Raw genomic sequence first — 14,316 nt, forward strand, 5'->3', positions numbered from 1 at the left:
AGCCACCAAATGTTCGAAAGTACAGCTACAGTGTAGGAGAATGTCCGAAATCTCGCAATTATTTTCGCACGTTAAGCTTGTTCGAGGCCGTAAGGCCGATTACAAGTTTCACGTGCGAAAATAATCACGAGATTAAAGACTTTCTCCTACTTAAAACAAGTTAATGCCTCAAACTAATCTTCAAATGATATTCACTCTACTATGCTATACTATGGGAGGGTAACCTTTCAAGGAAAACAATGGGACGATTTGGTACCCATACTCAAACTATTGGAGTGTCAGCAAAATGATTGCATCTATCCAACTGTCATTAAAATTCACGTAACTTTGTTGTGATATAATTTATGTGAGTAGATGGATACCTTGGAGTATGCTTTCGTATATATGAGTTTGACAAAAATCTCTCTTCATTACAGCTCTAAACCCCATTTTGTATTTGTATTAACATCACAGAAACTATTTGGTTGAACAATGTAATTAGTCCACCTATTTCCTCAATGTACATAACATTACCATAATTGAAATGACAGGTATGAAGCGACTGGGGGGAGGGGGGGGGGGGGACATTTTGCAAGGGGACGTAACTCTTATAATCTAATAACACTCATAGACTATATCGAATATTTTAAGCTAACTCTACATATGTTTGACTATATCTTGCAAAGTTAAAATGTATCTTGTGAACTTGTACAGTATCTTGCGAAGTATAAATAGGATTTTGACGGGTTTAGCCTGCATCGAGGTATATATTTAAATAATAATACCAATTCATGTTCTTTGTCTGAAATACGAATATATATATATATATATATATATATATATATATATATATATATATATATATATATATATATGAGACAACATTTGCATCTACCCAAGTGAGTAAGATAACAAAGACCAGATTATTTGATGCAAATATGATCATTTATGAAATGAGGTGAGATTCGTATACAAATCTTTGTTTTGCAGATGTGTGTCCTACAGTCGTTTACGAAAATGTTACCCTAGATGATTCCACAAGTACAAGCTCGGGGTACGTCAGTATAAAATATTAGGAAATGTTACCCTAGATGATTCCACAAGTACAAGCTCGGGGTATGTCAGTATAAAGTATCAGAAAATGTTACCATAGATGTTTCCACAAGTACAAGCTCGGGATATGTCAGTATAAAGCATCAGAAAATGTTACCCTAGATGATTCCACAAGTACAAGCTCGGGATACGTCGGTATAAAGTATCAGAAAATGTTACCCTAGATGATTCCACCGGTACAAGCTCGGGCTACGTTAGTATAAAGTATCAGAAAATGTTACCCTAGATGATTCCACAAGGACAGGCTCGGGGTACTTCGGTATTAAGTATCAGAAAATGTTACCCTTGATGATTCCTCAAGTACAGGCTCGGGATGCGTCGGTATTAAGTATCAGAAAATGTTACCCTAGATGATTCCACAAGTACAAGCTCGGGGCATGTCAGTATAAAGTATCAGAAAATGTTACCCTAGATGTTTCCACAAGTACAAGCTCGGGGTACGTCAGTATAAAGCATCAGAAAATGTTACCATAGATGTTTCCACAAGTACAAGCTCGGGGTACGTGAGTTTTAAGTATCAGAAAATTGTTCCCCTAGATGATTCCACAAGTACAAGCTCGGGGTACGTGAGTTTTAAGTATCAGAAAATGTAAAGTAAACAAAATAATGAATACTAAGCCGATATCAACATTTCTATTAATTCTTTGAAGGACATTTAGAAGTCATACACATAAGGAAGAGAACTTATGGATGTCAACCTTTTTATTATGATTATGATTTTGTATGTTTGTTGTTTAAATCCGCACTCAGCAATAGTCCGGCTATACGACAGCGGTCTGTAAATGATTGAGTTCCATGAAATCCATGAAATCCAGTGATTGACATCATGAGCATCGATCAACGAAATTGGGATCGATGACATGTTCCGTGAAGATCCGGGGTAGAATAGGTCTTCAGCAGCCCATGCTTGCCGTAAAAGGTGACTATGCTTGTCGTAAGAGGCGACTAACGGTATCGGGGGTCAGGCTCGCTGACTTGGTGGATGCATGTCATCGATCCCAATTGCGTGGATCGATGCTCATGATGTCAATCACTGGATTGTCTAAAGATTAATATTCTTTAAAGAGAAATAGAACAGAACGATGACGTCATTTGTGACAGCGAATGTGACGTGTGATTTTTTTTAATTTTTAGTCTTAGATCAGAAAATATTTTGAAAATAAGGATTTTGAAGACGAATATTCCCGAATGTACATACGCCATACATAATGAATTATATATATTTCCCATTGCAACACAAATACGCATCGTGCAGGTGTATCAGCGGTCGTCTCAAGGTCCAGCTGAAAGGAACGTCATCTAGCGGCACTGTCTGTGGAAAGACATGGACCTCGGCGGAAACGGGAGTTGTCTGTGGCATGATGGGATACAAGTATGTATCAATATAGGTTGCGTCAGATATTTGGATATTATTACTTGACCATGTTCATATGTGTGTATGTACCATTACAAACTACCAATCCCTGAATATTTTTCAAATACAAATTTTAATGAACATTTAAAATAATAAAACTCTTGTTTATGTCCCTCCTATAGTTGTGATCTCTCTCTCTCTGTCTCTCTCTGTCTCTCTCTCTCTGTGTCTGTATTCCTTTTTTATGAGCTCGTTCATTTGTAGCATATATATAGTAAACATGGATATAGTTTTATGGGGTACAGTCCTGCTTACAAATCACAACTGTAATATGATTTTCTAAGTCTATAGAATAATAACCAATCTCATTAAAATCAGATCTTAGTTCTCGCTACCGCTAAACAAAGATCTGAGGACATCCCATTACGGGTCACGTCAGACCGACCTTGCGCGAACTTTGACCGACCAATGAAATGACCAATCAGAAGGCAGTTTTCTCGTGCTTTACGGCACTAATTTCAAATTGGCGACTACGCTTCGAAACATATTTAAAAAAATTCTCGATTACAAATTTGATACCTGAAAAAAGAACATTCTGGAATGGTTAATATATTGTCTAGATTGTATGGATTCAGTCGTGAAACCTGTAACTATCGTTCGGAGTTAAAGTTTTCGAGGCTGCATGAAATCACATTCCGACTGTCACTTTCATGATCTGGTAAGCGATGCTCTGATTGGTCGGATGAAAGGTCGTTCTGACGTGACCCGTAATGGGATGTCCTCAGATCTTTGTTTAGCGGTAGCGAGCACTGAGGTCTGATTTTAATGAGATTGAATAATAACATTTGTGTCCACAAAATGCAGGTATGGCGCTCATTGGATGAGGGGTGGAGGCGGGGGACCAATACATCTCGGTGACGTCACTTGTTTAACAGGGGCGACAACTCTAAATCAATGTCGACTTTCCTCCATTTCAAACTGTACTCACGACAATGACCTCTGGCTAATGTGTTGTCATATTAGAGTCACGTCTCCAGGTACGATGTGATAGGATATGCACTGGCAAGATTAACAGATTAATTCACAGATTAATTAACAGATTATTAAAGAAATACATATAGACCAAGTTGTATGTACTGTTTGTTCAAGATTCAAATCACAGAGAATAAGACCCGTGAAGATAGTTAGAATAGGTCTTCAGGAACCCAAGCTTGCCGTATAAGGCGACTTTGCTTGTCGTAAGAGGCAACTCACGGGATCGGGTGGTCAGGCTCCCTGACTTGGTTGATGCATGTCATCGTATCCCGATTGCGTGGATCGATGCTCATGATGTCAATCACTGAATTGTCTGGTCTCGATTATTTTCAGACCGCCGTCATATAGCTAGAATAGTTCTGACTGTGACATTCAACAAAACACAGAGAATAAAACATATGGATATAGAGGACAGCTAAGAATTAAGATTGGATTGCATTTGGATGAAGATATTGTCAAAGAGACTAGATGCAAGCCAATTATTATTTTCATACAGCTTTATTCAAGTCATTCAAAACACAGTCAAATTTTGTGACGTCATTCAATTTAGCAGTTACTCATTACATTAATTACACAGAGACAGTGTCTACAGTCCGTTTGACTCCAAATGAGAACGATGAATTGCAAAATTACTCGAAATCCAGAAAAGTGTATGAAACATCAATACGGTACTGGACCATGAATATACACCCTGTACACACCTTCCACGGTTTGTCCCCCCTACGTGTCATGTACACATTACTTAACAAAATTACATGATAGTTTCTTAAAGAACTTCATCCGTCATGGGTCTTAAAATAAACAAAATTCAGAATTTGTTGGGTACAGGGTAATCATTGTCAAGTACCATTGATGTTTCATACACTTTTCTGGATTTCGAGTTATTTTGCAATTCATCGTTCTCATTTGGAGTCAAACGGACTGTACGTATTTACACATAACACTAATTACAAAGTATTCACTCTAAATTAAAAGTTGAACGTTTTTCCTCAGTTGTAAATGGACTCCAAATGCAAAATACAAAGTTACCAACCAATGGCAGCATATACATGTATTGCAGCTGACATAATGGCACTGATCAACCCCACAGATTACCTTCCCAATGCTATTTAATGCTTAAATCTTTAGATGATGTTGGGCGGGTAACTTGGGCGACTAATGTTAGAAATATTTTATTCCAATTTCGGTTTGGTTTTGTATGGCTCAATCAAGAGGTGGGTGACTCTAAAGCTTTTATTCTCCATTATAAGCAAAGGCTCAAAGATAATTTACAGCAATTCTGGAGTGCTTCTGTAAACTCTTCTCCAAAATGTGATCTTTATAAGCATTTTAAATCCATGTTAAAAGTTGAAAGGTACTTGTCATGTCCACTCCCTACCCATTTAAGAATTGCTTTTACTAAATTCAGATGTTCAAATTTTAAAATAGCTTTAGAAACTGGCAGATATAGTAAAACAGACCGTTCACTCAGATTCTGTAACTATTGTAGTAGTAAGGGAGTTAATGTCATTGAGGATGAATTCCATATACTCTTTAATTGTAATTTATATTCTTCCCTAAGACAAAAATACCTTGTTAATCTTCCTATGCTTACTCATTACAGTAATTCTCATGTAATAAATATTCTTAGTAATTATAATGAGCAAACATTATTTCTAGTTTGTAAATTCTTATATTATGCTCACAAAATAATTAATGATAAATTCTGTTCCCTGTAAATGTCATGCTCACATGTCTGTATTTTGGGCCATTGGCCTTTTACTGAATAAACATGTCTGTCTGTCTGATAAGGTTCTTGGTTTTCGTTACAGCTGCGGCGGTGCTATTGACCACAGCAATCCCAACAACCCCATCAACCCCAACAGGTAACAGTTTTCATTTTAGTAACATACCGTAAAAGGTAACATCAACTTAATCGAGAGTCAGCGATCTAACCCACTCAGCCACCGTGGCCTCCAATTGACACATAGCCAAAACCACAAAATGGAAGACTCGGTGTCTGATTGGGTTGGATCGATTTTGTGTGCTGACTATTAGGTGCCTCACTCTCAGACTGTAGACCCGTGAAGATCCGGGGTAGAATAGGTCTTCAGCAACCAATGCTTGCCGTAAAAGGCGACTATGCTTGTACTAACGGGATCGGGTGGTCAGGCTCCCTGACTTGGTTAATGCATGTCCTCGTATCCCAATTGCGTGGATCGATGCTCATGTCAATCACTAGATTGCCTGGTCCATGGCCAGATCCGATTATTTACGTACCGCCGTCATAAAGCTGGAATAATGTTGAGTGCGGCGTAAAACAACAAACCAACAAACTCAAACTGGGTTCGAATCCCAGATAGTACTCGCCTCAAAAAGTACTACAATTTGTACTTACTAAGTAAGTGTTATCCCAAATATAACGTGTTACATCTGACCATGTTCTCAAAGGTATTATGTTTTCATACAAATACTTGTTATTTAAATAAAAACACAGTTGATTTTTCTCCTAAATGACAGTCAAAATTGGTTTGTAACTCCAAATACTCACACACTAAGTGCTTTTTTTTTTCTTTTCGTCAACAGCAGGATCGACTTGCCAGTGCAGGGATGAAGTGTCCTCTCTCTACGTGGTTGTGATTGTCCTCGTTATCGTTATCGTCTGCCTGATTATCGTTATCATCTGGCTGATAGGTCAGTACGTCCTTCGCAATCGTAGGGGCGGTCGGGTAGCCTAGTGGTTAAAGCGTTGGCTCGTCACGCCGAAGACCCGGGTTCGATTCCCGACATGGGTACAATGTGTGAAGCCCATTTCTGGTGTCCCCCGCCGTGGTATTGCTGTAATATTGCTAAAAGTGGCGTAAAACCATACTCACTCACTCACTCACCTTCGCAATCGTATTTCCGCGGGACATGCAGTGGATTGATACAAAAAAACATTTATGCCCTTGGGAATACTCGTGGACATATATTTACTCGTGGAGTAGATATCTTGGATCCACCTTTGGAATTTTAGGTGGTTAATGTTTAAATTCATGTTTGTTTGGAGAGTCTTGTTTCTCATCCATTCATTCATACCGCACCCAGCAATATTCTAGCTATATGACGACGGTCTGATAATAATCGAGTTTGAACCTGAAAAATCAAATGATTGACAAAATGCGGATCGATTTACGCAAATGGGATCGATGACATGCATCAACCAGTTAACAAGTCTGAGTATCCAATCCCGTTAGTCGCCTCTTACGACAAGCTTGGGTTGCTGAAGACCACTTTTAACCCGGAGTGAGTGAGTGACGTTTTACGCCGCTTTTAGCAATATTCCAGCAATATCACGGTGGGGGGCACCAGAAATGGGCTTCACACATTGTACCCATGTCGGGAATCGAACCCGGGTCTTCGGCGTGACGAGCCAACGCTTTAATCAATAGGGTACCCGACCGCCCCTTTTAACCTGGATGTTCATGAGTCTTGAATATAGGGTTGGTAGAGCCATGTGATAAACATCCAATGCTAACTTTGAGAATTTTTCTTACGCTGAGCTTAAATATTGTGATACTACTAAAAAGGTGACGTTGATAACCCAATATGTGCCTACTGTTCAACGAACAGAGGTTAAATATTACATGCTGTCAAATGCCATTTTAATTCATATACAATCTCCTGTTTCAGTCGCCATGTGCTGTGGGTGCTGTGGGTGCTTGTCGAAGTATTCCTGTGGAGGTATTTACAAAATTCGTTAGCGCAAAGTTAACACAACCTATACTCCATAACTAACGTCCCTTCATCTCTATTGTGGTGCAAACAGACAGCCTCCGTGGTATTGAGGATAGAGCTTGCCCGGAGAGCGGAGTGAGTAGTGAGTGAGTGAGTGAGTGAGTTGGGTTTAACGCCGCTTTTAACAGTATTCCAGTTATATCGCGGCGTGTCAGCTTATTGTGGGAGGAAAGCCCGAAGTGATGCAGGTCTCAGACGTTTACCACTTCGGTGAAACCCACGAGCACGGGTATGGTGTTGACAAACCTAGAAACATCATTGGGGCGAACCGGGATCCGAACCCACAATCATAGGTTTCTGGCGTGCCCAAGGGACGCAACTCTGCATTAGCGAATCGCGGCGCCTTAGACGACTGGGCCAAAGACTGGGCCAGCCTTTGGTGTCAACATTTCACACCATTCGACAAAATAAATTAATTGTCCAAGAACATTCTTGAGATAATACAGATGCTTCAGACTGTTGAAGACAGTCTGCCACAAATATTGCATCATTGCATTGTTTTCTTAATACGGTCAAGTACGGTTATAACGAACTCAAAAGGACTACTAATTTTAGTTCGTTATAACCGTAGTTCGTTATAAGCATATATACAGCATAACTACAGCAAATAGTCGGGACCAAAACTGTAAGTTCGTTATATCCGTAGGTTCGTTATAAGCGTGTTCGTTATAACCGTAGTTAACTGTAGTTTTAATTGATGAAATATCTGGTTTTGCACCTGTAGCTGAAAACTATCGAATCTCTAGACAAATTCCAAGCCCCCACTCCACTCCACCCCACTCTATCAAATGAGCAGTGATCCCTAACCCCTTCACGTTAACAAACGCCCATTTGATGAGTCAACCTGTAAATATAACACAAGTATTTTGTGCCCTTGATCTCTTTCGAGATTATCATACGTTGGAGGAATGAATCGCTCATACGTATTTGTAAACTGTTCTTCGCATAACACCCTATCAAAACTCTTCAAGTGACGATTCGGCAGCTATACTTGTCAACCACTTATGTAGTCATATTTAATGTAATAGATATCGATTTCCTTTGGATGTCATTACATACAAGATGCGGTTTCCTAGCAACTGACATCAGGTGAAACTTTCATATCTGATTACGGGCTGTGGGGTAGTCTAGTAGTTAAAGTGTTCACTCGTCCCGCGTTGGATTGCCAACATGAGTATAATGTGTCAAGCCTATCTCTGGTGTCCCCCGTCGTGATGCTGATGGACTATAGGTAAAAGCGGGGTAAAACCATTCTCACTCACTCACTCGCTCGCTCATATCTAACTACTGTTTAAAAACAGTACAAACTAAAACGACCGAAATTATCTCACGTAATTTACCCTTTCGAACACTGTATTGTCACAACTGGGTCGCCTCTCAGTGATGTAACATGCATTTTACTTAAATTGTTCTTAAATTTTACACCTGGTGTTTTAAGTGGAAACAAAATCTTTCATTTTCTGTTATTACTTAATGTGTGGGGGCTTTCGCTGATGGTTGACCTCGATCACTTTCTAAACATGTTACTGACATTAAATTGGCACAATTCATACTGAACTGTCTTGTATGTTTAAGTTTTAATGTATTAATGTGACTGCAGTTGATTTAGCCTTTTTATTATAATCCCAGTTTAACGCGTTCACATTTTCCCGTATCATCCCGCCATGGGGAATGGATAGGATGATATTTTCATTTTTCACATGGGTGCTGCACAAATGATTATCAGGTACACGCTGTGCTGTCGCATACATGTTTGTTTGTTTAACGTCGCACTCGGCGATAATCCAGCTATATGACGGCGGTCTGTAAATAATCGAGCCAGGACCAGACAATCCAGTGATTTACATCATGAGCATCGATCCGCGCAATTGGGGATACGATGACATGCATCAACCAATTTAGCGAGCCTGACCAGCCGATCCCGTTAGTCGCCTCTTACAACAAGCATAGTCGCCTTTTGCGGCAAGCATGGGTTGCTGAAGACCATGGTACCCTGGATCTTCACCGGTCGTCACATACATGTGATGAATGAGATATCTTTGACGAAAAGCCCGAAAGTGTGCGTTCCTGTCTGCTTATAACTGAATTTCCCATCTCTTTCACAATAGACTGCCTCCGTGGTCTAGTGGTGGAACGCCCGCCCGGAGAGCGGAAGGTCCAGGGTTCGATCCCCGACCGTGTCATACCTAAAGACGTTAAAAGATGGTACTTGTTGTTACCCTGTCTGGCGCTAAAAAAAGGAGCTTAAACAAGGACTGGTCGGCTTGGTGTAGGTATACTGTGTCTGAGTGGGGTATTCATGTTAAACTGCGGCATGGTATCTCAGTTGGCTAGCACTATAAATCGGCAACAGTCCTGACTAGTACAAGCAGCCATCCACACACACGTGAATGTACGTCGCTTTGTGCATTAGTGCAAAAATCTTGGACACGACGTTAAACCCAATTTCACCTCACCACCTCTTTCACAATAAAGCGACAAAATCCTTTCTATATTTATCAGAAATCTCTGCCAAAAGCAGAATGGATTGTACGATTCCGACTGCATCATGAACATGCGTCTAAGTATCGCTATCAAATAGTGATGATACCAGGTGTTCGGGGTAAGGCGAACCCGTCCCAAACAAAGAACTTTAAGAATCCAATCATACGATGCAAGATGACTAAGCACAATCGGTACACTAATTATATATAACGCGTGCAACCACCTCGTTCCGGGTTCATCCCAAATTGTGGAACTAATGTCTATGCTGTCTATTTCAGGTGGAACGAAATGGGGTGATTGTCGTCGAAACAACGTTGGCGAGGGTGGTTACGAGAGTCGGTATGTGCATCTTACATTGCTTTACAGACATACAGGGGACCGCGATCTGCTCTTTTTTGACAGAAGCATGAAACGTCCTCTGACTCCCTCAGTTCTGCAGTTGTATCATTGATGTGGGTAGGACTGGTAGTTAAAGCGTTCCCGCATCACACTGAACACCAGGACCCCTTCCCTTCCCTTCGTGAGTGAGGGTCCTAATCTGATCACTGAACCTTTCCCACACTCCGACTCAGCATAACACCACTGCCACAGGCTAATTTGCATATCATGTGACCGGACTTTTCTCTTGTTTGTAAACAAATGCGCTTTTTCAGAAATCAGTATAGAACAGACTAATGCAAGTATTTGGGGGCGCTTAACATATTGTTTTGCATAATTATATAGATATGCTACTACAACTGCGACAGTGAATTTCATGACACGTGGAGACTTACAACCAATGTAAACAAAGGATAACTACGCAAAAACAAGTAGATTTTCACGTATTAGGATACTTTCTTAATGAACCGAAACTATTCTTTGACATTTGTTTATGAAAATGTTTAGACTTGTCAAACATGAAACGGATGAAAAGCATATTCAATATCTTGCATTGACTGTGAAAGATGTGACGAATCGTCACATGGCGCTGGCCTGTGGCAGAGGTACTATGCTGGCTGGCTGCCGGCCGCATGGAACTCTGGGTAGTAGAGTGTACCTTTCCCTAAAATGATAGCTGTTTGATTTTAAATATGGTGGTTTTACAGTTGATTATATTGACTGTTATGAATACCTTGGACTATGGTTAAATGTGAACCTAGACATGAAGAAGACTGTCAGAGAATTATATAAATCTGCGAGTCACACCCTATCATCTTTAATTTCAAACTGCTATGTAACGGGAGGCTTGTCACATCCAGTTTTTATGAAATTAAATGAAAGCCTTGTTGAACCTGTGTTATGGATCGGTGAGTTGTGGTTTAAATACTTATACAGAAAAAATCTTTTACAAAACAAAACTTGCAATTCTTTTCATGGTGTCACTAAGTGATCAACTAATGTAGCTTCCAATGGATATATAATTTTTACATCACCAGTTCTCAAACCATATATACATGTACTTAGACTCTATATAAAGCTTAGTGATAATGCTGATACTCGTTACGTTTTGAGCAAGAGACTATTTAGTCCAAAATCTATATTAAAAAGTGGAGAAATAGAATTGTAAAAATTGCCTGTGATAATCATCTTAATGACATTTTCACCTTGCCCGAGGCAAGAAATATATAATTGAAAATATCAGGTGTTCACGAAAGATGGAGCCGAGAATGGTGGGATGGATGAAATAAAGTAAATGGCATTAAAACTTTAAGACAATGTAAGACAAAGTGTTCTTGAATCATATTTTTAAATGTAAAATATAGTGACCACCAAGTTTAAGCAGTGTGGATCTTTACCCCTTGCCATAAGACCTGGACGCTTTAACAAACCACCAACCCATCTTCTTTATCCACGGTGCTTTAAACAGTGCAATAACAAAATTACTGAAGGTGAATTATTTTTAATATCACGTCCATTTTGTAAAGAATTGTGTAATTAAAATGTCGCTTATTAAAATAAACCTAAATTTATTTATTTTAAAGCCAGGAAAATTTACAAGTTGCACGGGCAAGCACACTTTACACTGCAAACACGAAAACGTCGTTTTTGTCCATATATGGTCATTAGACGGAAAAACGATGTTATTTGGACGCTTTCAAACCATTGTTTTTCCGTCCAAATTATCAAATGTTAAAAGAAAACAATTATTTAATTCATGAAGATTATATTTACGCACTATGTATGTAACCATGTATTGTTTTAAACAGGATACGAAAAGTACCCTTCTGTTTTTTTGTATATACATGTACATTTGTATGTATTTCTTTCATAAGCCGAATAGGTGGACGTTACTTGTGCATTAAATTGAATGTTTGTACATACCCAGTTTATGTAAGGTATGAAACCACAGCTTTCGAAATTTAATCCTGTCATTACACTATCTGGTAATAAAAAAGTTTTCATTGTATACCTTGAATTATGTTTATAATCTATTTTATAAATTTTATAAAAATCTTCAATATTGTTCACATTAATTTCTTTTGACGGGACAGGCATAAAAACAAATCGCGATATATTTCATTGATAAAGAGTGTTTTAAGACTCGATGGCAAAAAAATCCTCTTAACTGAGAATGATTATTTTTCTACTTTCTTGATTTCGTTGCCCGAAATCCTGATAACATTTGCTAAGTTTCACACTTTTGAATGGCATTCTCTCTCACTAACGTCATATAGAAATTGTAATAGCATCATATATAGTACTTAAATTGTTTTGTTTTGCCTCTTTCAGGTCTGACTGTCCATGTCCATGTAAGTATTATAAGACTGGCCAGATAAGGATAAGACAGACTCTTCACATTATCGCCCTTTTGTCTTAACTAGATGTGTCTGCAACCTATGGAGTGAGTGAGTGAGTTCGGTTTAACGCCGCTTTTAACAGTATTCCAGTTATATCGCGGCGTGTCAGCTTAACGTGGGAGGAAAGCCCGAAGTGATGCAGGTCTCAGACGTTCACCACTTCGGTGAAACCCACGAGCACGGGTATGGTGCTGACAAACCTAGAAACATCATTGGGGCGAACCGGGATTCAAACCCACAATCATAGGTTTCTGGCGTGCCCAAGGGATGCAACTCTGCACAGCGAATCGCGGCGCCTTAGACGACTGGGCCACCCGTGCCCTCTCAACCTATGGACAATATGATTAATGGTTGACTGGTATGGCACCTGGAATCGAACAGCCTCCTCACTGACATTTAGTGTGGTTTCAGAGGACACAGGGGCACTGTTTACCATCTGGTCTGACTCCCGTTGGTATCCAACAATCTGTCTCAACTCAATATTTCTAGTTATCCGTAGTTCAGGACAAACGGAGTGCCGATATTAGACCATAGCTACCATGATCTGTTTCGACATAAAAGGACATCGAATAACAATGTTTCACTGAAGATACTTCTCTATTTCAGGTACTCACAAGCCACACTGTAGCTGTAAAGGGTGAGTGCGGGACAATCAACAGTGAGTGAGTGAGTGAGTGAGTTGGGTTTAACGCCGCTTTTAACATTATTCCAGTTATATCACGGCGTGTCAGCTTAATGTGGGAGGAAAGCCCGAAGTGATGCAGGTCTAAGACGTTTACCACTTCGGGGAAACCCACGAGCACGGGTATGGTGCTGACAAACCTAGACCCATAATCGGGGCGAACCGGAATTCGAACCCACAATCATAGGTTTCTGGGGTGCCCAAGGGACGCAACTCTGCACAGCGAATCGTGGCGCCTTAGACGACTGGGCCACCCGTACCCCCCGGTGGATGAAACGGTTAGCATGTTTAGGACCGATCGTTTGATATTCGGTGCGTGCGTGCGTGCGTGCGTGCCTGCGTGTTGTATGGATACTCGACATTTTTTCCTGTTACAATGAGTCTAACTTATTATTTTTGTGCCTGTCAGAATCATGATTTTTTTATGTATTTTTGGAGCATTTTCTGAAAATACCAATGCTCGATTAGTCTCTTCAGGTTGGGACAGTGCTTGCGTGTTAATTGGGGATGTGTGTGGTCAAACGTTAGCAGCATCTCATTTGTTTTTTCGTTGATAAATTTAGTTCGCAATAGGATAAACTTTGATAATGCAAAAGTCTGTGCACCCACCTCAGTTATTGGAAGCTCACATGTCATTTTCAGTGAGTGAGTGAGTGAGTGAGTGAGTATGGTTTTACGCCGCTTTTAGCATTATTCAGCAATATCCCGGCAGGGGACACCAAAAATGGGCTTCATACCTTGTACCCATGAGGGAATCGAACCCGGGTCTTCGGCGTGACGAGCGAACGCTTGAACCACTTGGCTACCCGACCGCCCCTCATTTTCAGCTGTACAACAATTCTGTTTCTGTATTTTTTTCAGAAAGAAGACAAAAGGACAAAAAAGGCCAACTCAACCAACAAACCAATGTCCAAAACCCATAGACCCAATTTGTAAGTAAGAATTACCAAAACAAGGCTGTTGGAGTGAGTGAGTGAGTATGGTTTTGCGCCGCTTTAAGCAATGTTCCAGCAATATTACGGCAGGGCACACCAGAAATGGGCTTCACACATTGTACCCATGTCGGGAATCAAACCCGGATCTTCGGCGTGACGAGCGAACGCTTTAACCACTGGGCTACCCAACCGTCTCTTCCC

General features: G+C 40.1%; 1 protein-coding gene across 1 annotated transcript in view; it reads left to right on the top strand.

Moving 5' to 3' along the window:
- LOC139441917 (hemicentin-1-like) overlaps positions 1-14,316 on the top strand; it is a 45,389-nt gene that overhangs the window by 25,529 nt on the left and 5,544 nt on the right. Inside the window, exons 12-21 of the mRNA XM_071222664.1 lie at positions 970-1,033; positions 2,348-2,464; positions 3,311-3,483; positions 5,293-5,346; positions 6,047-6,154; positions 7,133-7,183; positions 10,000-10,060; positions 12,431-12,450; positions 13,105-13,135; positions 14,042-14,112. Coding sequence (XP_071078765.1) covers positions 970-1,033; positions 2,348-2,464; positions 3,311-3,483; positions 5,293-5,346; positions 6,047-6,154; positions 7,133-7,183; positions 10,000-10,060; positions 12,431-12,450; positions 13,105-13,135; positions 14,042-14,112 — 750 coding nt within the window. The remainder of the gene's footprint in view (positions 1-969; positions 1,034-2,347; positions 2,465-3,310; positions 3,484-5,292; positions 5,347-6,046; positions 6,155-7,132; positions 7,184-9,999; positions 10,061-12,430; positions 12,451-13,104; positions 13,136-14,041; positions 14,113-14,316) is intronic.

The sequence above is a fragment of the Haliotis cracherodii genome, unplaced genomic scaffold (assembly GCF_022045235.1).
Source record: "Haliotis cracherodii isolate W230 unplaced genomic scaffold, xgHalCrac1.p SCAF_49, whole genome shotgun sequence".
Classification (NCBI taxonomy): domain Eukaryota; kingdom Metazoa; phylum Mollusca; class Gastropoda; order Lepetellida; family Haliotidae; genus Haliotis; species Haliotis cracherodii.